The 25138-nt window shown below is 38.1% G+C and overlaps 2 protein-coding genes across 10 annotated transcripts in view; both read right to left on the bottom strand.

The window, feature by feature from the left end:
* The window catches only part of LOC124869484 (myomegalin-like), a 54882-nt gene extending 44549 nt beyond the window's left edge, over positions 1–10333 (bottom strand). Inside the window, exons 1-4 of the mRNA XM_047367351.1 lie at positions 10158–10333; positions 7788–7834; positions 7609–7676; positions 3495–3605 (exon numbers count right to left, since the gene is read on the bottom strand). Of these exons, the coding sequence (XP_047223307.1) occupies positions 3495–3605; positions 7609–7676; positions 7788–7834; positions 10158–10228 (297 nt within the window). The 5' untranslated portion in view covers positions 10229–10333. The remainder of the gene's footprint in view (positions 1–3494; positions 3606–7608; positions 7677–7787; positions 7835–10157) is intronic.
* Positions 10334–15755: 5422 nt separating this feature from the next.
* On the bottom strand, positions 15756–20064 carry LOC124869530 (small integral membrane protein 44-like). Of its 9 annotated transcripts, none has more exons than XM_047367422.1 (6): positions 19597–20058; positions 19300–19487; positions 19140–19222; positions 18913–19005; positions 17057–17418; positions 15756–16503 (listed from the first exon to the last, which is right to left on the bottom strand). In XM_047367422.1, the coding sequence occupies exons 5-6, from the start codon at positions 17325–17327 to the stop codon at positions 16202–16204; spliced, it is 573 nt and encodes a 190-aa protein (XP_047223378.1). In that variant the 5' UTR covers positions 17328–17418; positions 18913–19005; positions 19140–19222; positions 19300–19487; positions 19597–20058; the 3' UTR covers positions 15756–16201. The 9 variants fall into 9 exon arrangements, 6 of the variants coding, with proteins under 6 accessions (XP_047223378.1, XP_047223380.1, XP_047223377.1 ...); XM_047367424.1 differs by having other exon boundaries at positions 19300–19395; XM_047367421.1 differs by having other exon boundaries at positions 19140–19487.
* Between the last annotated feature and the right edge of the window lie 5074 nt (positions 20065–25138).

The raw sequence follows: 25138 nt of genomic DNA, 5'->3' as shown, positions 1-25138 counted from the left end.
TCAAGTGGCATAGTTTTAGCTTCACCTGGTTCAAATTCTGTAATAAATCTCCTTAAGCACCTTTTGCTATCCGATTATGAATCGATTAATCGAAAGAACGGATTAATCGATTAGCAAAATAATCATTAATTGCAGCCCTATCTGAGACTGATCAATTTAGGAAGGTGACTCTTGACTGAAAAATGTCCAATACTTTCTCTTAACTGATATTTGATTTTGCAGATGATTGTTTTTCTCTGTTTGATTAGGCAAATATAAATTGACCAGTACTGCCGGTTCTATCTAATCCGTATGTCAATATAAGACAGAGTAGTAATACACTAATTTATTGGAGTGATTAAATTAATCAGCTTCACTACAGTCATCTTAAAATTTAACATTTTATTTTAATACATTTTGTTGAATTGTAATGGTTGGTTTCTTTTAGCTGTTAAATCTAAATGAACACTAAATCAAATCTACCCAAATCCAATAGATGCAAAGTGTTTCACTAATGTTTGTTTTATCAGTTAGTATTTAAAGTACTTGCAGATTCCTACTGTGTTGCCACAAGGCCCTGCTGATAATTAGTGTAACACATATAAGAGTGCACTGCGTTTCAATAACACAGTTTACCAGAAGACAGATATCTTCCTATTATGAAGACAGATCTAAATATAGATACCCATCACCGTCCACCTGCTATTTTGGCTCCTTCTGACCTGAGGACCCTCAGCAACAGTTCTGCTTTTAACTACGAGGCGAACGATGGCTGACACGACTGCAGGAGTGCACTGAATGCACCTAATCTGCTGATGATCATCAATTAATGAGGCACGATCAAATAGTATGAGCAAATCGTATCAACTGAAATGTGCTTTGATTTCATAATATATTAATAATAATTCACTTGGCAAAAACATCTTAGCATTTATTTTAAAATGTAGGTGTAAACAGAACCCAATAAGCTCTAGATTTTTAGATGAGGTTTTCACAGCAAACCAAATTTACGATACATTTCATTCAACTGTAGGTTATAACATGCAATCTCATCTATAATTCAGTATATCTGTTGTGATAATGTGCTCAGACAACATGTTTACATTCAGCTGCCATAAATGGCCTGATATGGTAGAAGGAGACCAGAGAGCTAACAGCACGTTTGGCTCGTGGACATTCATCAGGATACATGTGATAAATAAATCAGCGCTCTGAAGCCTGCTCTATAAATAGATATTCTGGAGCTCTCAAAGAGAGCATTATGTACCCAGGACTCACACACCTCGCATGCAGTGTGTTTCACTGCCAAGTTTCAGAAACATGACTAACTCAGGTCAGGTTAAACTGCAAGAAACTAAGCACAGAGTTACAGATTGCAAAGTACCATATCAGTACAGTAGGGATCAGTTTACTTAATCACTGCTGGTATGCTGTAATAGTGGAAGATAAGCAGAGAAAGGCTCAGGTCTTGTTTGGATGAAGCCCATAGTTATTTAGTTGTTCTTATTGAAGAGTTACAGGGAATCAGAAAGGATTTTCGAAAAAGGACATGAAAATATTTGAGTTTTAAATGCTGGCTTGAGCAGCCAAACACCAGCAGGACTGGGACACCTTACTGTCAAATGACATTTTAAACACCCAGACAGACACAAGGACCACTAAGAAACATGTCAACACATTCACACTGCACAGATACTTGCACAGACTGATATTTTCATAGATATACTCATGTCAGTAATTGTGTAATCTCAAAAATATCCATTCCAGAAAATTTCAGATAGTAATAACAAAGCAGTTTGGCACCTCACATAGTGGTGCATCTAACATAAAGAGAGATTAATGGATGCTTTCTGGTGATATGGCAATACGATGATATTAGATCATAAAGAGTAGAACGTCAACGGAGAGATCAGGTTAGTCTCCTCTCTATTGCGGTTCAGAGTTCCTGTATAAACGCATCAATATTATTTTCCTATTCTTCCTTTAGCTTCATGAATTAAATAAATAAATGTAATGTATTTACAAGATGTATGTATTTCATGTGTGTATTTAATGTATTCTGTGGATGCTGTTCATGTTTACCTTTTACATTTGAATACAGCATTAATTAAGCAGCCTGAGCGTCAGCGTACTTTATGTCTGAAGTATTGAAGGTCAGCTGGGCTTGAAAAAAGTTGGCAAAATTTTACAAACTAATCAATGCATGTTTAAAATTGTTCTTTGGTCTAAATGCTGTATTTTATGTTTTCTTGTGAGCTATTGTTTACATAGATAGGTTGTGAGAAAATCTTGATTTTCCTTTTTAAATCAGATTTTATGGTGTTTTTGTCGTATTGTAAACCCTCTATGATGAATTTACTGCATTAAATCCAACTGTAAACAGGAAAATGCTAAAGCAGATAAAAAGTTTGAAAAGGTTATCAGCATGTCAGCGATCATCCTAATTCATCCAGCCAGACAAAACTTTTAAGTATCTTTAGATGGTTTTAAAAATTTAAGGTAAAGCTTTTTTTTAAGAATCTTAGTTTCAAATAATTAATTGTATTATCCTTACCATTTTCTGTAACATTCAATTTCAGTTCTCTTTTCAATTCATAAATCTATGCACCTAACTTAATCCCATTTTACCCATCTTCCTGTGTGTGCCATGCTAGATCAAATTGTTCTTTATTAAAAAATCAAATAAACCGATGCATTGCACTGAACAGGTTTTAGGATGTTTGAAGTGAGATTCTGTTAAAGCGTCAGCAGTTAATGTAACTAGATAACTCACTTTGTGTTTTTGTAATGTTTTTTTCTCAGCCTTACTTTTCAAACAGGTAGCTGCTCTGATTTGAAATATCAGGTTCCAGGACATCATGGTGCACATTTCTTGTGCAAATTATCATCGGCTTCAGTTTAAATAACTTTCCAGACAAACCTGACAATACCTTAAAGTTTTTAAAAAACCATTAGCATAATCTTTTGAAATATATTCCCGTTGTTAAGACAGGAAGAGCACTAAATCAAACTGTTGCCTAACAAAAAAGAAATATTTGAATTTTAAAATAAAACAATGTTCAGGTAAAGTCCCCCCCTGCCATCTTATGTATTTTTTGTGGTTTTGAAATCGTAACTTTTTAAAACTTTGATATACCTTGACAGTGGTAACTGATCCATGCCTAAATACATTTAAGGATTGGGGAACTGAAGTCCAGTTTGACAAATAGGCACCGAATCTTGAAACATCCTTGTGTGAGCCACCAATGAAAAGCAAAACTGATAAACAGAAACATGCCTTAACAGATGTATCAAACAAATCTTAGTTTTTCACAGAGCAGCTTCTTATTTCAACAGCAGACACAGGGCAAGTCACTGCACCTAAACAGATCATAATGACAGCTGTGTCAACAGACAGAGGAAACAAAATCAACCTCTGTTCACTAAACCACTAAGTATGACTTCAAGTAGAGTCTCTTTATATCAACTGCTTGGTGCCAAATTCCTCTACTCAACCCAGCAGCTGTTCCACTCACCGTACGGTAGACATCTTCACTGCTCTCCTCGTACTTCTGCTGAATCCTCTCCTCCAGGAAGTAGATGCGGAGCTTGAGGCTGAAGTTCTCCTTCTTCAGGTCATTCAAGTGCTGCGATAAAGTACGGTAACCGTTAGACATGACCGTCACAGAGCACCGACACTGTTAAACATGTCCGTTATAGATCAGAAACAAACAGCCGTCTTGGACGCCTCGGCATCACAGCAGAATGCCGAGTCCATGTTAAAAGACAGCAACTGTCACTGCCTTGTCCTTTTGTTAGAGTCCTGCAACAGACAGACATGCTATCTCCATCTCCATGAGGGCATACTGTCAAAAAGATAAATGCTTACAAAGTGGCGTCCTGGCCTCTAACAGGCCATAAGGACGCTGCCTCCAAACCACAAACACACTAAAACTACCGCAATCACACAAACACTCAAACTCTTGAGACTGCTGGCATTTGCAGTGCAGAGAGCTACTCTGCTGCACGGCCGTCAGAGATGCAGCTGCAGCAGCTCCATGGTGGGCTGTGGACTGCCTGGGGATGGGACAGGAGCTTATTTTACAGGAGGAGACATCCCAGGAATCCCAGACCGCCAGGGGAGACGGGTGAAGGAGAAGGAGGGGGAAGGAGGAGGCAGAGGCCTTACAGGCAGCTGTGACACAGTATGAAGAGAAATCTCATCCCTTTGCTAAAAAGGAGAGGTGAAAGGACAAAGAGAGGACTTATATCTGTTGATATCAGTCACTGTTAAACTCACAGTCATGGTAATCACAGCTAAATGAGTCAGAAGAAAGTCTCATTCAACCTATCAGTTTAGTGACACAATAAATAGGTTTTTCTATTGTTTCAGAATCAATGTAAACTTAACCATATCTACCTTGGTAACTGGTTTTAGGTTTCAGCTTTACAGAGAGAGCACAATAACATCCCACTCTTAGCTGAGGGTCATCACTTATTCTTATATTGCTAAATATAATGTTTAATCCCCTTCATGCCACATGGTAACTTTATGGCATAACCTTTCTTGCTGCAATAAGCAAAATGATGGTTAAATAGAGGGTCTAATGAACACCTCAAATATTTCTTTTAATCCCTCCATTAATTCTTTAGGTTCATAAACGGACCTAATAAACACCATCTATCCATCCACTGTCTTCCGCCTATCCTAGATCGGTCAGAGGGACACCCAGATATCCCTCTAATCAGCTCATTCTGGGGAGATCACAGGATTTTTCCAGAGCAAAAGGGAAATGTTCTTCCTCCAGCAGGTTCTAGGTCTGTTGCCTTTGGGAAGTGCCCGGAAACCAAGGATATTCTGGCTAGGAGGAACTATCACTAACCCCCACCATTTCATCCTGCCGGGACAGGGATAAACAGGTGAGTATAAAGAAGCTGGAGAAGAAACAGGAGAACTGGGACCTCTGAGCCACAGGGCTATTAATAGGGAGGTGTCCTGAATCTTACAGAGCAGAGAATCCCTAACTGTCCCTCAGCGATATCAGTAACCCAACAAGAGAAAAGAGTAAAAACAGAAGATGGATCTTTATGAAATGTGTCCTTTTTTGTCTCATTCCAAGCAGCGGATCTCTGGAACCAAATGAAAGTAGCTGAACGGGATGAAAACAGATTAGTTACTTAATTTCTAGTTCTGGCCACATTTAGTAAATGTGGCCATTTAAGTGTCACGTTTCGCCTTTTGCTAAATAATTCGGAAGAAAGATTCAAACCACCAAGCTGAGTCTCCAAATGGCATTAGGAATGACAAATATAGAGTGTGAGTTTTTACAATTCAGACGTGATAATATCGCATTATCTCCTACAACACACACACACACACACACACACACACACAGACCTGTTGCAGCTTTGGATCAATGGCTGACAGCCTGAATCTGAGTGTGTGCGTTCAGGAACCTTGAAGTGTTTGTGTCAGGTGGAAAAGTGATACATCCATGGGTTTGTCACGCCTTCATTTCTAACAGGGCTCAGCAGCTCCGCCTGCAGCAGCAGCAGGAGCAGCTTTTTTGTTATGATGTTCCATGTGTCTGAAATAAAAGCACTTTTTGAAATAAACAATAAGGTGCATATTTTAGCAAATATTGTGAGAATGAACTGTGTGCAAGTAAGTTTAAATATGCCTGAGAAATTAGACATATTTGTTTTTTATTTTAGCTAAACTGCACTATAAGGGTTAAAATACAAATGATGGTATTTACAGAGCATAAATTAAGTGGCCTAATCAAAGTCTGGATCTAAATCTGATCAAGGTGCTGTGGTGAGACCATAAACATACCGTTATGCTTGAAAACTCTCCAATGTGGCTAGAACAATTCTGCAAAGAAGAGTAGGCCAAAACTCCTCTACAAGTGACGTAAAAAACTCAAACTCATGGCATAGACAGTTTTAGGTTAATGGGGCAATTGCTTTTCAGCAAGGGTAATATGGAAAGTGTTTTCCTGTAATAACTAAAATAGACATTTTAAAACTGGTTTTGGTATTTGCTCAAGTTTTTTTGTTTGATATGAAATTTGTTTGATGATATGAAACATTTAAGTGTGACAAAAAAAAACCATTCATCTGTTGTAAAAATGCATATGTATACTTTATACTGTACACAGAGAACCAAACGTTTCTGGAATAACTTCACCGACTCTCAAAGTACATGGAGAGGGTCAAAAATCCGTTGAGGTGAAAACTTCAGCAACACTTAGGGTCTGATCTTCAAAGATTCCAAATAAGGGCCGCTAAACTGCTTGTGCAAAACAAAGAAATGCACGGGCAATAAGTGGGCATGTTGCGCGTGAGCTACAAAGGTTGCATACGCAATAGATAACAGGTGCTCCTATTAATGTACGCATTTGTGTCATTATCATCTGTTATGCATATTCATGTGGGCAAACATGTTAAAAGGTTTCCGCATGCTTTTTCGTGGATTTTATACACGCAATTTAGTTTGCACCTGGTTTGTAGATCAGCTTTGCCCACACAAACAAGTTTACAGGTGGTTTTGTACATTCAAACCTTTTGAAGATCAGGCCCTTAAAGTACTAGGAAGCAACTTTATTAGCAGACCAGCGCTTTTCGGCTTGTGGTCTTCATCAGGGTCGTTAGAAAACGCCAAACAGTTTGTGTTTAAATAATAAAGTGTAATACAGAGAAAAATCTAATAAACCAACCATTTATTCACATATACAAAGGCTGACCAATCAATCAGCATGCAAGGGGATGGTGCTTGCTCGCTGGTTGAACCAGAGCACAAATAGGTTTTGGGCTGAACCAATTCAAATTTATTGGGGAAATCACCTTGCGGATTTAAAAATAGTAGTAGTAATTTTAGGATATTATAGGGACCACATCATTTTTATTTTGAGATGTTTAGAAACTGTTGACGTATTTTATACCTGCACTTCATGAATCTGTTGGATCTGACAAAACTAACACAACAAGATTCGATAGCACCACAACAAAGGTTAACATTACTTTAAATTACCACATGTAGTTTATCCTCTTCAGAACTCAAACTAAATTCCAAAAAAATTAAATCAGTTTAAGTGAATTATTATCTATAGTTGGAATCATAAATCTTTTTTACTGCCATTTTTTAGGTCGGATGAAGTGAAAAACATTTTGCTTAGCCAGAGTTTAACAAGCAAGTAAATAAACTGATAAAATCATATCACCAACTAGTACAGTAAGTGTGTGAGTATATATTAACAATGTGGGTACTCTCCCTACTCACAATAACATCAGAATAACATTACAGAGGACACTGGATTCTTAAATGGGCCATGGAGCACCCAGAGGATGATTAAAATAGGGTTCTGGATGTTTTTCATTCAACATTTGGAGCTTTCTTTGTCTTTACAGTCTGCTCTCTACAGGAATTTGGTTTTTGGTCATAATATTAGGCTAAATTAGACATAATTTCCTAGTTACTTTTCCCCCTTTTAACCCTTTATGACCGGCAGGAGCACCGGCGCTCCTGCCGGTCATAAAGGGTTATTTGCAGAATTGCTATTGAACATAATGGCACAGCCAAGTGCATTTACATTTTGTGGAGGACTTAAACACAGTAACATCTATCAATGGCAAGGCAAAGGGTCTCACCTGCTCAAACTGCTTGAGTGTGTGAGGCTGAAGAGGAGGAGAGTTGTCTGCTTCATCACTACACAAATCTAAACAAGATAAAACAGTCAAATAAAAAAAAAATTACAAAAACTTCAAAAGAGAAATGTTATTTTTGTAAAGTTGTCTTTTTACTTAAGGGTAATAAAAATAAAAGCTACCTGTCATGTGATCTGCGGTTCTAGATGATGAATTCCCCTCCACTGTACTGTCAGAGAGAGCATATGTGTATATATATATATAAATATATAGGTAACACAAGTCTTGCATGCACCTAAAAACAATTGTTTAGTGTCACACTCAATATTTTCCAATATGAAAACATTACACAAAATTAACAACAATCAATCATTCTTTATCCAGGAAGAACACTTTTTTGAATTAAAATGCAACAATTACCCTCTCACTAAAAAAGAATGACCTCATTTGCAACCCTTTAGGGATGTAGAGCTCATCAGGGAGTCTCAGGGTGGGGGGGGATATAAGGTGTTTGGGAAGGTTACACTGAGGGTCAGAGTTCAAAGAATCCTACATACCTACTGCTAAGCAACCAAAACTGGAAATTCATCTCACAGCTATGATCTGATCATAACCACAGTCAATCAGAGTGTTGGAAAGCACTTAATGATAGGCACACATAGATTTTTCTATGCAGTATTTCCCATTATTACACATTACAGCTACAAAACTCTGTTAATTTTATATTATAGATAAAATTAACTGATTAAATTGTATTTTGCCATGTATCAACTGTTTCTATTTATTTTATGTGCAAATTCCTAAAGAAGCTTTAATAATCAAAAACATAGATTCATTACACAATGCTTTTAAAGTAAGTGAAGCGAAAGGAAACTGATACTTAAAGTAACAAACCTTTGGATTCAGCCCACCTGAGTCAATACTTTTTAGAATTATCCTTTGCTGGCAGTCTTTTTGAGGATGTCTCTATCGTCTGCCTGTCAAGATTTATATTTTTGCCCATTCTTCTTTGCAAAAAGCTGAAGCTTAGCCATATTGAATAGAGAACATCTTTGAACATCAATTTTCAAGTCTTCCCACAGATTCTCGGTTAGATTTAGGTCTGCACTTTGTCTAAACCATTCTAACACTTGAGTGATTCAATCTAAATCTTTTTACTGTAGCTCTGGCTTGATGTTTAGGGTTATTGTTCTGCTGCAGGGTGAACCTCCACCCTAGTTTCAAGTCTTTAATAGCTTCAAACAAGGTTTTGTTCTAAGACTGCCCTGTATTTAACTCCATCCATCATCCTATTAACTCTGACCAGCTTCTTTGTTGCTTCTGAAGAAAAGCCTCCCAACATGCTACTGCCACCACCATGTGCACAGTGATGTGCAATGTTAGTTTACCTGCATCCAAAATATATTTTTCATGTAAACCAGGAGGTTACATTTTCATTTAATTTTATTTGTAAAAAACAATTATATGAAAAACAGTTCCTTCTGTTGCGAAAATAAACACTTGCGTTTGTCTATCGCATAAAATCCCAGTAAAATATGCTAATGTTTTTGGTTATGGCATAATGTGGACAAGTTGAATGGCTATTAAACATTTTGCAAGGCAATTGCTGTACAGTCAAAGTAAAACAAAACAGGATCACTGGCCAGACAAAGACACATCCCAACATACAGTAGAAGCACTTGTGCCCACTAATTTCTGAAGCCTTCAAGGATAGTGCTCCACACTGATTCAATGCATGGTAAATTCCTCTGGCAGCTGCTTCTGCTGAGTCATAAAATGTAAAGACAGCTGCTGCATGCCAAAGATTTAAAACTTCACCAACTAGGAAGAAAAGAGGTCTAAATGTAGCATAACTGTTGTGGGCAGGTCGGTGCACAACTGTTTTCTTAATCAAAATATATTTGGGGAAGTCCATATGTTGGTGTGCATGTGTGTGGGAGGGTCCTACAATGCAGCAACCCAAAGCAACACATTGCATCACACATATATCATGAACCAGCTTGTTATTCATCAAAACGTTTACCGATTTCATTGATCTTCATAATGTTTTATGCTTTATCTGTACCTGCATGTACAGTAGGAAGGAATGTGATCCAATCATCTGCGTTAAGTGGTTCCTGGGCCAAAAGGAGAACTGGCCTACTTTTCCTTTTACATCCTAATTTATGTCAAGTACTGCAAACTAGGTCAAATTTTGCTACCTAATACTCACATGTAGTCATTATTAACTTGTGTTTTTTATTCACTAATAAAGAACCACTAAAACCAATACTGCTATTATTGTAAAAAGCGGCATCATCAGCTGTATCCCCAGATCTATAGAGCATGCAATGATAGAGACAGCCACACATTGTCAGCAGAAAACGGTGATGGGCTAAATCAAACATGGCTGATAATGAATAAATCAGCCATATTCTGATACAAACAGGCCCCAACCACAGCTTCTCAGATGCGTTTTGTGTGAAATGTAAAATAAAATAAATTGTCCAATCAGAACGTCTCCCACGTTGCGGCGTCCCGCTTCTCCTCCCCACAGACGCATTCCTCCTCACCTCTCTGAATTTCTCCAGATTTGCTCCGGCGACGTTGAGCTCCAATCCATAAAGGCTGCTCCTTCAGTCATCGGACATCCATGTCGTAGAGCCGCTACCTTCAAACCGAGCCGTTCATTGCTGCTGGTGGCCAAAGAGGGGCATGTTATCTGCAGCGGCGCCGCACAGCACAACGCTCAGGATGGGAGGAGGCGTGTGTGTGTGTGTGTGTGTGTGTGTGTGTGTGTCAGGATGCGCGTCCCTGAATGTGAGATATGAGGGAGGTTAGAGCAGAACCCCTGCTGTTCAACCAGCCAGGAAAACATGCTTCCTCAACACGATCCTCTACCAGAAAATATTTTTAAGAGTACTAGTTGTTTCATTTGAAGTAACAAGAAATCGTGAATTTATCTGGGAATAAATTCACAATTTCTTGTTACTTCAAATGAAACAACTAGTACTCTTTATTCCCAGATAAAGCTTCAAATACTCTAGCTACAGATTGTTTAACTCACATAATTTAAACATTCTTACAGAGGCTTATTTAATCTGTTCGTTAAACCCTCAGAATATGTTGTTAACTAGGGATTTACTGAGATGGCCTCATAAATTCTTAGATATTTTATAGATATAAGTGTTTGGAGCAAAAGAGGAAGGATTAGGTGAGTAGAGTTAATGAGATTAAATCAATATCTGGATCTTTTAAAGGAGTCAGACCCAATTCCTTACATTTTTTGAAGAGTTTGGGATTATATGAGCTGGTTCTTCACATAGATCACATTACAAACATTCATGAGCTTTATGACTTTATGGCTTCATCATCTGAGCAAACCTCTGAGAGCTTGTTTTCTTTTTGTTACATTTTCCGTACCACAGCGCCCTCTCCTGGACATTTGCAGACCAATGATAAACTCTGTAGTGTAGGCAGCTGAGAGCCTTAATGCGGTACTTTATGTGGACTAAATAGCTTTATACAAGAACATGAGACACTGCAAAAACATTCCAATTGGACTTTATTTTGAGGCCAAAGCACGTCGGGTTACTGTCTTTGGACTGTTTTTTTTCAGTTATTTAGTTACAACATTGTAGGACTTGATTACATTTTTACTATATGTTTAAGAAATGTTTCAAACTCACTCAAGAAATAGATTGAGGAATAAATGTACCAGGAAAACACTGAAGTTACTCTACCCCACTGGTTTTATTCCAGTGGCTGGAAGTAGAAATACTTTAATCTAGATTTGTTTTCCTCTGTATAATAGACAAACATTTTTTGTCTATATACATTTTCAGGTTCATAAGTATTCATAACAGAGTTGCAGAAGGTTCAGCTCACAAAAAATAAAACACATTTTACAAAGATCACATCTGATGCTTGAATTGGATCAATCAAAGAATCGTATGGTTTATTACGTGGCTTTCTTAAATATGTGAGATGCAATAATAAAATAAAGGAAAGATTTATTTCAAAAGTTTTGATTCTGGATTTTCCCTCCAATCCTGGAAAGACCCAAAGTGAGAAATAGAAAATTATAATAATAAAAATATATTGCTATTACTATTGCTATTATTAATAATTAGGCCACATGTTTAATCATTTTCTAACGTTCTGTATAAAAATAAAAAATTAAAACTGTCTGACTCCTCAGTCTATTCTACCTACACACTCGTGTCTCAAACACATCTCATTCATCTTTTGTTCTAAACTTTTCAGACCCTCTCTGTTATCCTGTATCCTTCATGTAAGGGAGGCAACCACATTAAAACTGGTTGTTTTTCAGCTTTCAGATATTTGATATCTGTGGCAAATCCTCAGCTTTATCTGTATGTTTGGGAACTTTAGCATCATCTGCTCCACCATCCCAACATCTACAACTCATTTCTTCCTTCTCTGAGATATATCTATAGGGACTGTCTCTAGTATCATACTCAAGTGATGAAGATATTTTCTGTACTCCACTATCAGCAGGTTTTTATGTCATGTTTTATACCTCAGTCTTACAGAATAAAAAAAGACACCAACTTTAGGTCTTCAGCAACTGGACTAATCGGCAAAAATAATGCTTTGGTTAAAAGAGCACTGTATGCTAAAGTTTAAAGACAGAAATACTTTTGTATCTGCCGAAACATTTATAGCTGCTGAAGTAGTTTTAATAACAGTATAATACTATTTCAGTAAAAATGTCAGTTAAAATGAAACAGCTTATGCATAATGTTACCAGTGTTTATATGTTTTTTTACTTGTGAGAGTCTGATACTGTAGAAGGACTGACAAAACTTTTCCAGTGTTCTAGATTTCTGGCCAGACGTTTTTCTTTTGCACTTATACTGGTTAGCCAGTGTATGCACTAAGTAAGAAGTCAAATGACATGCTTTATGTGCTACTGTACCACCAACATCCACACACTTAGAAGAAAACTGCTTTTGAATATCTGTCCACTATAATGACCCCTATTTGTAAAGTGATTAACCTAGTTTAACTTCTTACAGTCCCACATTGTGTCAATGTAGCATCCAGTGCAACCCGTGGAAACAAATGTAATGAATTTCAACTTTACAATAAATAGATTAGGTGAAAACTAGTGTCTTGATGGTTTGATCAATATTATCATTAATATTACAAGTGCTACATTCATTCTTCAACGGTTATTAAGAAACAATACATCAGCTGATAAAAATTAAAAATGTGTGTTTTACAGGAGAAGAGCAGTATTACTCTAATTCTGAACTACAGAAGAAAACTACCTTAATGGTAGAGATGCTGTTAGCAAACATAATCAATAATACATATTTATTCAAACTAGATGCCATTGTGTGAACAGTCTGACACAGTTCTCTCTAACAGAGAAAGTAAACAGCAACATTTCCAACTCCCATTTCCTCATCAGCCAATGATGAGAACATGGGAGTGTCGAGTGTGCCATTGAAGTCACTGTTTATGCTGTTGCTGCCAAATAAAACAGAGAATACTTTAGCTTCTTGTGTGAGAGAAAGAACAACAATGCAGGATTCATTACCATTGCTAGAATTTAAATTCTAATTGCATTACTATTAAGGCAGAAATCGTGTATCTGAAATTATTTGTTTGAGAGAAAATTCATCTAATCAGTCTCAAAAATTCTTTCTTGTTTTTCTGATAATTTATACATGCTACTTTTTCATTAATTTAAACCAAAGTGAAATATCTAAGAATAATCTGAAAACGTATGTTTGACACTGTAACGAGTTATTCTTTATTAAAAATATATTCTCACACACAACTGGAACATCCATCCCTGTAACAATGTGAAATTCTACAGGACAGAGTTTTTAACAGAAAATATTAACTTTCTAAGGCTACAGTAGCAAATTTTTCCGATCAAATATCAAGTGATGCATGTTTATAGTGGATCTGTTTGGTTAGTTGTTTTGAATGTCATCTAAAATCAGATGCAATGACTGCAAGCAGACACAAGATGTCCCCAGTAGACCAATTAACCATTTGGCCTCTTAAAGTATATCAATCTTCAAAATATTTACATCATGCAGATATATACTCAACTTTACACAGAAATGCTCTATCATAAATTATTAATTCGTGTCCCAGGTCTCTAATAGTCATCATCATATCATTAACACAACTAAGACTTCTTCCCAAAAACCACACGCGGTCCTTTCCTGGTGCTTTGTGGTTCCGTGGAGATGATCCAGATGGCAGGCGCTTTCATAAAGTCCCTGTCCACCATCTTGTTCTCCTCTGCCCGAGCCATTGCCTCCAGTTCAGGTGAGGTTTCTGGGGACCAATCTGCCATAAACTTATCTTTGGCCTCACAATAGTTCACCACCACTTCCTCAGGCTGCTGCCCAAACAACCAGTCTGAAATAAAAAAACTGTGGAAGTCAATGGAGATTCAATGAAAAAAAACCCATCTATTGTCATTAAACTGATACAAGAGAACGAAGTAACAAACCTGCACAATCATGGATGAGATCTTTGATGAGGTGGCCAATAATGGCGTAAAGAACAGACACTACAATGAAGACGGCTATAAACAGGTAGAGGACATAGGTGGGGAGATGGACCGCATCCCGAGAAGGAGGTATATAAGACTCATAAAGCACTGTGCCATCTTGATCCTTGTAGCGAATGTTTAACCTCTCCAATGGTACATCCATTGTTGTGCTGGTGCCCGTTTTCAGTCACTGGGTTCACTTAATGTCTCAGAGCCATCAGTGCACGAAGGATCCAGCATGAGGATTCAATATGACAGTGTTTTCCATCAAGAAATATCAGGAAGAGTAAAAAGAAACGGGATAACTTTAAATTATTTACAATCTAGTACAAGTTTAGCAGATAGACTAGAAACTAAAACAAAAACAAAGATCCTGCTGTTCACCCGACCATTTCAGGGTTTTGAAAACTCAACAAAAAGCAAACAACTTTCAAGTAGCATGAAAATTCTCACCTTAAAATGTCCTTTATTTCAGTTGTTGTAACAGACTCTGCAAGTCTGTTAATGGAAGTGTCATGCATAACAGTCAGATAAGCTGCAGAGGCTTGAGGTAGTTTGCTCTACGTCAGCAGAACGTCTATGAGCTCATCTATATCTATCTATCTATCTATCTATCTATCTATCTATCTATCTATCTATCTATCTATCTATCTATCTATCTATCTATCTATCTATCTATCTATCTATCTATCTATCTATCTATCTATCTATCTATCTATCTATCTATCTATCTATCTATCTATCTATCTATCTATCTATCTATCTATCTATCTATCTATCTATCTATCTATCTATCTATCTATCTATCTATCTATCTATCTATCTATCTATCTATCTATCTATCTATCTATCTATCTATCTATCTATCTATCTATCTATCTATCTATCTATCTATCTATCTATCTATCTATCTATCTATCTATCTATCTATCTATCTATCTATCTATCTATCTATCTATCTCTCTCTCTATCTATTCTATCTATCTGTTAGGTTGTCTGGTATAAAAATATTACGGCAGGACTTTGGCTCTCTGGACTGGACAATGTATGAAATGGATGATGTACAATAACCCCTGGTCTTTATAAATTTATTAACTTTAGATACCTTTTAAACTTGTATGAATGAATTATGAAAGGACATTGTTCTTTTAGACTGGAAATTATGTAACATGAATGATATACAGTGATCCCTGGCCTTTATAAATAAGGTCATCAACCATGACACAGCTAGCCAAGTAGCTTGCTAGCTATCTACCCAGTTAGCTGGTTATTTGAAGACAACTTTAGTTCAACTTTCTGCTGTTGTGTTAAAAGTATTATGGTGGGACATTCTTTCTCTGGACTGCATAATATATAAAACACAGGATGTATATTTTATGAATAAGGTCACCAAGCCTGACACAGCTAGCTAGTTAATATTTTGAAAATATTTAGAACTAGCTTTAGTTCAACTTTCAAGAATGTTATGAAAGTATCATGGAAGGGCATTTTCTGTTTGGGCTAGCCAATATGTAACACTTATTGTAGAGTAATCCCTGACCTTTATAAATAAGGTCATTACCCCTGACACAAGCAGGTATTAGAGCAAGATAAGATGGATTACTGAAAGAAGACAAGACACAACAACTCATTTATATTATTAGGTTGTTTACTGGGACAAAGCTTAGTCCAACTGAACAAGGAAAGTGATCACACTGGTTTTCAATAACAGATGAGAACAATATGTGTTGTCATAACATTTTTAAATCAGATTTTTCTTAATTTTCCATCTTGTTTTGTGTTCAAACATTTTGTGATGAACAAGGAATTTACATCTGAAATCAGTTTATTTTCTCACAATAAATTATTATTTTACACTTCTTATATTACATAATAACACGATAGAGTTGAGTTAACAGGGACATGTTTACCTACCTACTTATTAATTAAAATAAAAGAAGTAATTCTTTGTAAAATGAGCACAAGCTATAACTATACATGGTTTTGCCTCACTACTGCAAAGAAAATACTGCAAACACACACTGCATGTGAAAAAACTGATCTGAGTTGCTGATGAGGTGAAGCGATGAAAACTCAAAAAGAGGTCACACAAGGGGCAACGGGGCAGGCGAAGGTCACACTATGAGTAGACATCCTTTTTTCTCCGGGGTAAGATGAAGTGATGGCACTTCTCAGTGGAGGAGGGGGAGATGGACGACAGCAGTCCCCATCTCTCTGAAGGAAGCCCGGCAGCAGCCTCTCTCTTTCTTTCTCTATCCTCAGCTCATCTCTGGACTCTATCTGGTTACTGAAAATGCTGAGTCGCCGCTTGTCCTCTGTTTCTGCTCCCTCTCCCTCCAGATCCTCCTCTACTGGTTTAGGGCCAAATATCCAGTCTGTGAATAAAAAGCAAGCTGAAGTGAAATTAAATCTTTGTTTCTTCCCTTGCATTTTAAAGGGGCACTCAAGTGATTTTAATGCTTGCTTACTTGCCATGCACTCAGTCTGCAAGCAAATGGTAAGATTACAATTTGCTTGCAAATGGTAATCCTCAAAAGGATGCTAATCTAGGGATTTTAGAACTGTGAATTTTCTGTTTTTCCTTTAAAACGTTAGGCCTTTCTTTGAGCAAATTATTTATTTAGTACTGTACTTCAAAAGTGCCCCTTTAAGATATTATTTCAGAAGATTCCAGAATTGTTAGGTGACGACATTCACCTTAAAGAACATTCACATAAAGGTGAAGTATGGATGTCCACTGAACACCAACCACAGGGTAAATGTGACGGAAACTGTCACCAGACACGAAGAACAACATGTTGAAGTCAAAGCATGAAAGTTTGGGGACAGAAATAACTCAACTTCACCACAAACATGGGTATCGATTGGAAATGATGACACATAAGTGAGGGGTAAGACATCAGTTCAGGATGTCCCACTGTAGGTTACCTGCCAGGTCATGCATGAGGTCTTTAATCAGGTGACCCACTATGGCATAAGTTGCCACTATGATCAACACTGCCCCGGCTAAGACGTAGACTACATTGCGTGGCAAGTTAATTGCATCTCTTGCTGGGGGGATGTAGTCCACGAAATAGGCGTCCTCCTCCTCTTTTTGCCTGGAGAACTGAAGGAGGTGTCGGTGCTTGAACACCAGCTCGGTGAGGTTCAAAAGTTGACCTCTTCTTGAGTTCAGGGGCATGTACAATAATCTGGACATGGCTTTGATACTCTTTTAGGATTGTCAGCTGAAAGAAAGTAGTGAGGCTTTAAGGCTGTTCCTTTTGGTGACGATGTGTTTCTTCACTGAACTGTAAATATTCAGAAACAGGGTGGTGGAAAACCTAACATTAGTAAAACTCATTTTCTGCAGCTAGGACCAACAAACGATAAGGAGGTGGAAATGCTAAGGTAGTTTGTAAATAAACACAACATCTTTTAGTGGTGTGAGTTCCCTGTGTAAAAATGGAGTTCACAAGAAAAGCTGGAGTACAAAAACCTATCGTGCATGTGTCAGCACTTGTAATCTTTTGCCTAGACATAAGATGTGGTCTCCCTCCTACTCCTTCACACAGGGGTCTTTCCAGGTGCCTGAGTCGCATGAAACTGAGGAGTAGGGGAATATAGGACAGACAGAGTTAATAGGATTGAGTGGGTCATAGAGCAATATCAGCTTTCCATCTGCAGGGATTAAAGATATGTGCAAGGACGAGGAAAGGTGGATAGTAATGTGGAAAAGAGGCTTATGGTCATCTGTGACCAGGCTGCATACAGAGATGTTTACAATGCCTCAAAATATATATATATTTCACACTACAGCCACCAACTGCAATGTATTTTAATGAAATTTTATTTGATAGACCAACATTAAGTAGTGCATAGTTGTAACGTGGAAATTCTTACAAATAAAAATCTGAATAGGGAAAAAAGAAAGTAATAGAAAGCCCAAATGCAGTTTGTCACAGTAAACATGTGGAAGAAGGTGCTCTGGTCAGTGGACATGAGCATTTTGGGGATACTTCTCTTCACAGAATCCAGGGAAGCTGATCAGTGTTAACGTGATGGATGGAACAAAATAGAGGGCAATCCCCAAAGAAAATCTCTTGGAGGCTGCTAAAGAAATTGAACTGGGGTGGAGGTTCATCTTCCAGCAGGGCCGCCCAGAACTAATTTTTAAAGTCAAAGCACATTCTATTTGTTGGCTCAAAGTCCAAAGCAAAATTTAAATGAGAACCAGGTAACGCTTGAAAATGTATTTTAGTAAGAAGAATTAGCAAACATTTTCTCTTGAGGTACAAAGCTGGTAGACGTACCCCAAAAGAATTGCAGCCATGTATATTTTTCACAATTATGAACTACTTTGCATTTCTATACCACATAAAATCACAGTAAAATTGTTTGTGATTTAATTGTAAAGTATTTACAGTAAAACGTTTGTAAAAAAAGTGTATTTACAGTTAAACTTTTGGAAAAAAAAGAGTATTTGTAAAAACAGTTCTACAAAACTCCAAGGAAACCCTTATTTTCTCAAGTATTAATATTATGTACATCTTGAAACCCTCTGAAACACCACAGGTCCAACTCTAGTATTTTATTTACATATCATGTCAAATAATTTTAATGTCTCATAATGTTTCACAGCTTCTTTCTTGCTTTGTCATGAAGCCCCAAGTTTTCATGAGTATTTTTCTACAGCTCATGAAATATTGTAAAAGAGCAAAAATGTCATCATACTGTCCCACATAAAGATTATAAGTTGGGAAATCTTATAAGATACGTTGAGAAAAAGAGATGGATGAGCTTACCAGTGGTCAAGAGAAATGGTCGCTGCTCATCTTTTTACTTTGATTTGGGGGTAAAAGGGGTTCCAAACAGGCATAAGCTCTACAGCAGCATCTCTGTTAGACAAACAGAAGAGACAGCAAAGGGTTAAGATCAGGTAAACAAGAGTTACTGTCATCAAACTCTAACTATTTCTCCTTTTCTCTAAAACACACTGTGATAAAGATGCTATTATTTCTTTTATCCTCACAGGTCTTCTCTGTGCAGCGTCCTTCAGAAGAAGGTGATGTCGTCTCAGGTTTAGACTCTCCATCTTTTGACAACTGCATATTCCTGTAAAACTCACGAGTGAGAAACTGCCACTCTATGATGGTGGTAGCTATGTTTGCGAAAATAATGAACCAAGAGACTGGATGCAGGCCGTAGTAAAAGACGGGAGCCATGAGCTGAGGTGAGGAGATGGCGAGGAGGTCAGAAGGAACAAGAGGACCACAAGATATTGGAAGCTATTGGAAGAGCAAAGCTGTGTGTGCCTTTGTCAAGGTGATCTTAAGTAATCCTTGGCAGGATTTGGTTGGTATAAACACATAGTCATGGGCTTTTCATTGAGTCAGCAGATGACAAAACAGAGGGGTTAGTTTCGGGTCACCCTAACAAACAGCTAACATAAAGAAACCATTAGGAACAAGATAAGGGAAGTAAATTACCTGTTATTACAACTCCTGGCTCATTTTCGTGCAGGAACAAATGAAAAAACTGTTTTTCCCAGATACAAAAAACAGAAATTAAAACAAATGCTTCTCCACAGAAAGCGCTACAAGCTGAATTACCCTCGCAGACTAGTCCTAAGCAGCCAGTCACTCAGTCAGATAGATCCATGCTGTGGCCCTCAGGCTGGGGTGACTATCTTCTTGGGTTTGTCTTCTGGCTCTACCATCCACTTTAAGTAGGCGTCACCCAGGATGAAGGCCCAGTAAAAGACGGTCAAAGACGTGTTTACGGCCATGATGCCGATGATCAGAGGGTTTATCATGGTGGCAGACTGAGTGAAACCTAAAAAATACTGTGTCAAATTAAATGAAAAAAAGTGTGTCTGGTGTGTGGTCTAAGAGTTGACTGTGTTTAATCGCCTCACCGCCTGCTTCTACTCTCCTCCTAAACTCCCCACCCTTCTATACGCACTCTAAGTTTCTGTGGCAACGGCAGCCTAATCCTCTTCAGCAGCTTTGTTTCAGAAGATAAGGTTGCATTAAATGTAGCCTTGCAGTATAAATCCTGCTCATCTATCAAAAGGTGTTGCATAATGCATATTTGCTTATTTTTTATAATGAGCACTTAAAAAGGGTAGAAGCTAATATTTAGTGAAGGAACAGTGAGTGAATGTGGATCTACTACAGCGATATGCTTTAGATTACACTGCGACAGAAAGTAATAATCTTGGTTCTGGACTTTATGTTCTCTGTTTGATATAATCTACAATTTAATCAAGAATGAAAACATCAGACGCAGGAGTTCTTAATCATACACCAAGCAAGACAGATGGATTCTTAAGTGAACCACAGCGATCACTGGAGATGAGACAGCATGTGCAGCTTGAACCCTGGCAACACATGCTCAACATGTGCACCTACAATCCCCCAGCTGTGCCATATTAGAAAGCAAAACCAAAAAAATAGAGTTCAGCATATGAAAAAAAACATACAAGAAAAGCCTCAAAGTTCTGGCATTAAACCTACTAAGTAACTGGTTGGATACACACTTACCGGCCACTTTACTAGGTTCATCTTGCTAGTACCGGGTTGGACCCCCTTTTGTCTTCAGAACTGCCTTAAACCTTCGTGGCATAGATTCAACAAGGTACTGGAAACATTCCTCACAGAGTCTGGTCCATATTGACATGATAGCATCACACAGATGCTGCAGATTTGTCGGCTGCACATCCATGATGAGAATCTCCCGTTCCACCACATCCCAAAGGTGCTCTATTGGATTGAGATCTGGTGACCATTGAGGCCATTTGAGTCCAGTGAACTCATTGTCATGTTGAAGAAACCAGTCTGAGATGATTTGTGCTTTATGACATGGCGTGTTATCCTGCTGGAAGAAACCATCAGAAGATGGGTATACTGTGGTCATAAAGGGATGGATTGTCAGTAACAATACTCAGGTAGGCTGTGGCGTTGACATGATGCTTAATTGGTACTAAGGGGCCCAAAGTGTGCAAAGAAAATATCCCCCATACCATTACACCACCACCACCAGCCTGAACCGTTGATACAAGGCAGGATGGATCCATGCTTTCATGTTGTTGACACCAAATTCTGACCCTACCATCCGAATGTCGCAGCAGAAATCGAGACTCATCAGACCAGGAAACGTTTTTCCAATCTTCTATTGTCCAATTTTGGTGAGCCTGTGTGAATTGTAGCCTCAGTTTCTTGTTCTTAGCTGATAGGAGTGGTCTTCTGCTGCTGTAGCCCATCCGCCTCAAGGTTCAACGTGTTGTGCGTTCAGAGATGCTCTTCTGCACGCCTTGGTTGTAACGAGTGGTTATTTGAGTTACTGTTGCCTTTCTATCAGCTCCAAACAGTCTGGCCATTCTCTTCTGACCTCTGGCATCACAGAACTGCTGCTCACTGGATATTTTCTCTCTTTCGGAGCATTCTCTGTAAACCCCAGAGATGGTAGTGCGTAAAAACCCAGTAGATCAGCATTTTACTGTGATCTCCTTCTTGTATGAAGAGTTTAGATTTAGTAAAATGACCAAAACAAAACGGAGAAAAAAAGGTGGTGAAAACTGAACTAAACAGGAGCAGAGCCTGCTGGTGGAGAGGAGTGTTGAAAGGTAGATTTGGTGCTGGGATCACGGTGGGAACAAACAGGCATTCCCGAGCAGATCAATGTGCCGTTGCCTCTGCTTTCAGCCACAGCCTGGAAGGTGAGCAGTTCTGGTACCTGCTGCAATCAGAAGCTAGAGAGGAGAGAGGAGAGAGGAGAACACCAGAGAACTTCTCCACAGATGGGGAGCTTGTAGATGATCATTTAGGCTATGGCTGCTGACATAATCATGTATAATACATCAAATACTTATTCCTTCTGATTATATAGTGCTTAGATTATTGTACTGTATCGTGTCTAGAGTTTGTATTTATCTATGTATATATTTGTTTTGAGGTTTTCCAATTATTTCCAATTTTTATTTTTTGAAAGCATTTTACAGTCTGTAAATATAAAAATAATGTAATTTTTTTATCTTTTTATTCATGGTTATTTATTTTGTTTCTATTATTTATTTATCCTTCCTAATACAGGTCCTTCTCAAAATATTAGCATATTGTGATAAAGTTCATTATTTTCCATAATGTCATGATGAAAATGTAACATTCATATATTTTAGATTCATTGCACACTAACTGAAATATTTCAGGTCTTTTATTGTCTTAATACGGATGATTTTGTCATACAGCTCATGAAAACTCAAAATTCCTATCTCACAAAATTAGCATATCATTAAAAGGGTCTCTAAACGAGCTATAAACCTAATCATCTGAATCAACGAGTTAACTCTAAACACCTGCAAAAGATTCCTGAGGCCTTTAAAACTCCCAGCCTGGTTCATCACTCAAAACCCCAATCATGGGTAAGACTGCCGACCTGACTGCTGTCCAGAAGGCCACTATTGACACCCTCAAGCAAGAGGGTAAGACACAGAAAGAAATTTCTGAACGAATAGGCTGTTCCCAGAGTGCCTGTATCAAGGCACCTCAGTGGGAAGTCTGTGGGAAGGAAAAAGTGTGGCAGAAAACGCTGCACAACGAGAAGAGGTGACCGGACCCTGAGGAAGATTGTGGAGAAGGGCCGATTCCAGACCTTGGGGGACCTGCGGAAGCAGTGGACTGAGTCTGGAGTAGAAACATCCAGAGCCACCGTGCTACAGGCGTGTGCAGGCTAATGGGCTACAGGTGCCGCATTCCCCAGACCTGGGCTACAGAGAAGCAGCACTGGACTGTTGCTCAGTGGTCCAAAGTACTTTTTTCGGATGAAAGCAAATTCTGCATGTCATTCAGAAATCAAGGTGCCAGAGTCTGGAGGAAGACTGGGGAGAAGGAAATGCCAAAATGCCAGAAGTCCAGTGTCAAGTACCCACAGTCAGTGATGGTCTGGGGTGCCGTGTCAGCTGCTGGTGTTGGTCCACTGTGTTTTATCAAGGGCAGGGTCAATGCAGCTAGCTATCAGGAGATTTTGGAGCACTTCATGCTTCCATCTGCTGAAAAGCTTTATGGAGATGAATATTTCATTTTTCAGCACAACCTGGCACCTGCTCACAGTGCCAAAACCACTGGTAAATGGTTTACTGACCATGGTATCACTGTGCTCAATTGGCCTGCCAACTCTCCTGACCTGAACCCCATAGAGAATCTGTGGGATATTGTGAAGATAACGTTGAGAGACTCAAGACCCAACACTCTGGATGAGCTAAAGGCCGCTATCGAAGCATCCTGGGCCTCCATAAGACCTCAGCAGTGCCACAGGCTGATTGCCTCCATGCCACGCCGCATTGAAGCAGTCATTTCTGCAAAAGGATTCCCGACCAAGTATTGAGTGCATAACTGTACATGATTATTTGAAGGTTGACGATTTTTGTATTAAAAACACTTTTCTTTTATTGGTCGGATGAAATATGCTAATTTTGTGAGATAGGAATTTTGGGTTTTTATGAGCTGTATGCCAAAATCATCCGTATTAAGACAATAAAAGACCTGAAATATTTCAGTTAATGTGCAATGAATCTAAAATATATGAATGTTAAATTTTCATCATGACATTATGGAAAATAATGAACTTTATCACAATATGCTAATATTTTGAGAAGGACCTGTATGTTGGGAGCTCTCTTAAGACCTTTGATGGTTCGTGAATAAGATTTTTCTTAGAGTGATGTCACTAGGAGCTACTTTTAGTCTTAGGATTCTTTGTAAATACAGGCCCAGATCTTTAAGGAACTTGCATGTTAAAAATATGTCCCACAGGCTTGAGTGACACTTTTCTGGCCTCAGACCTTCTCAAATGAAAACAAGACACCTTGAAATATTAAAAACATAATCTTTTACTTAAGGCAGGTGTAAAAATAATCAGTATAATGGTTGTTGAATTCAAAAGCTTACAGACTATATTAGAACTTAGAGTATTAAGGTCATTGTTCTTCTGGTAGAACCAGACTGAGGATGGGTGTTCAAACTAAATAAATGTTGCCCCAGGATTGGTGTTTGCAACCATTTTATACAAAAGAGCCCTTTTCCTCTTGCCTCTACTAGTAAGCCTTGGGAAAGCCTTGGAAAGACGATACCAACTCAGGTTTTGTTGGCATTTTGTTTGCTGTATTATGAAACTGAAAAGGTTTTTGTATAAATAAAAACCGGACACTGAACTGCTATACAATATTATAAAAAACCTACCTGAGGAGGCTGATAAGGCCATTTTCATATTTACAGAAGGTAGGCCAATTGAAGAAATTAAGCACACAGATTGCAGAACATTAAAGAACTGAACAAAACATAACCACTGGCGCCTTTCAAGGAAATGCAAAAGCCCGCCTTGCTCAATACATATCTGTAAAAATATTGCTCATTTCTAAATGATTTTTGGTGTCATTTATGTGGAGTTTTGCGGTGTAGGAACTGAACATATTCAAAGGTTATTTTCCACAAGGTTGAATGGTGGTCTCACCAATAGGGGGCAGTGTTTGCAAACATCATGACATACTGACATGCTGTGAAAATGAAATTTGTTTTAATCTTTGTATCATGTACATTTCCTAATATCTGTACTTTGGGAAGTAGATCTTTTATATTAGAAGTTTTAAAGGGGAAAACTACTAATCATGATTAGATACCGCAACAAAAGCAACGATGTGATTATTTGACTAAACAGAAAATCATGGCGCATGTTGAGGTCTGTGGCACACAGAGGGAGGGACTCCAATAGAAATGGTCCTCTGTTTTAGATCTAGAGATGTTGAACAGGCTTGAGGATCTAGTTTAAATAATGAAATGTGGCTGTAATAAACCACAAGGTTAGACAGTATTCAGTTTCTGTTTGAAGAAGCATTTTTTATCACCCAGACCAAACCTGTGAGAGGCAGCAGTGAGACCTTTCTCCTTTCTAACAGGGGCTTGAGGAAGAGGAGTCTTCAGCTGAACTTTGAAACTTACAACCTGATAGCTGGTGTGTTGGAGCACCACCATTGCT

Source organism: Girardinichthys multiradiatus, chromosome 6 (genome assembly GCF_021462225.1).
Source record: "Girardinichthys multiradiatus isolate DD_20200921_A chromosome 6, DD_fGirMul_XY1, whole genome shotgun sequence".
NCBI lineage: Eukaryota > Metazoa > Chordata > Actinopteri > Cyprinodontiformes > Goodeidae > Girardinichthys > Girardinichthys multiradiatus.
The sequence above is the reverse complement of the archived record's forward strand: the minus strand, read 5'-3'. Positions and strand labels throughout refer to the sequence as shown.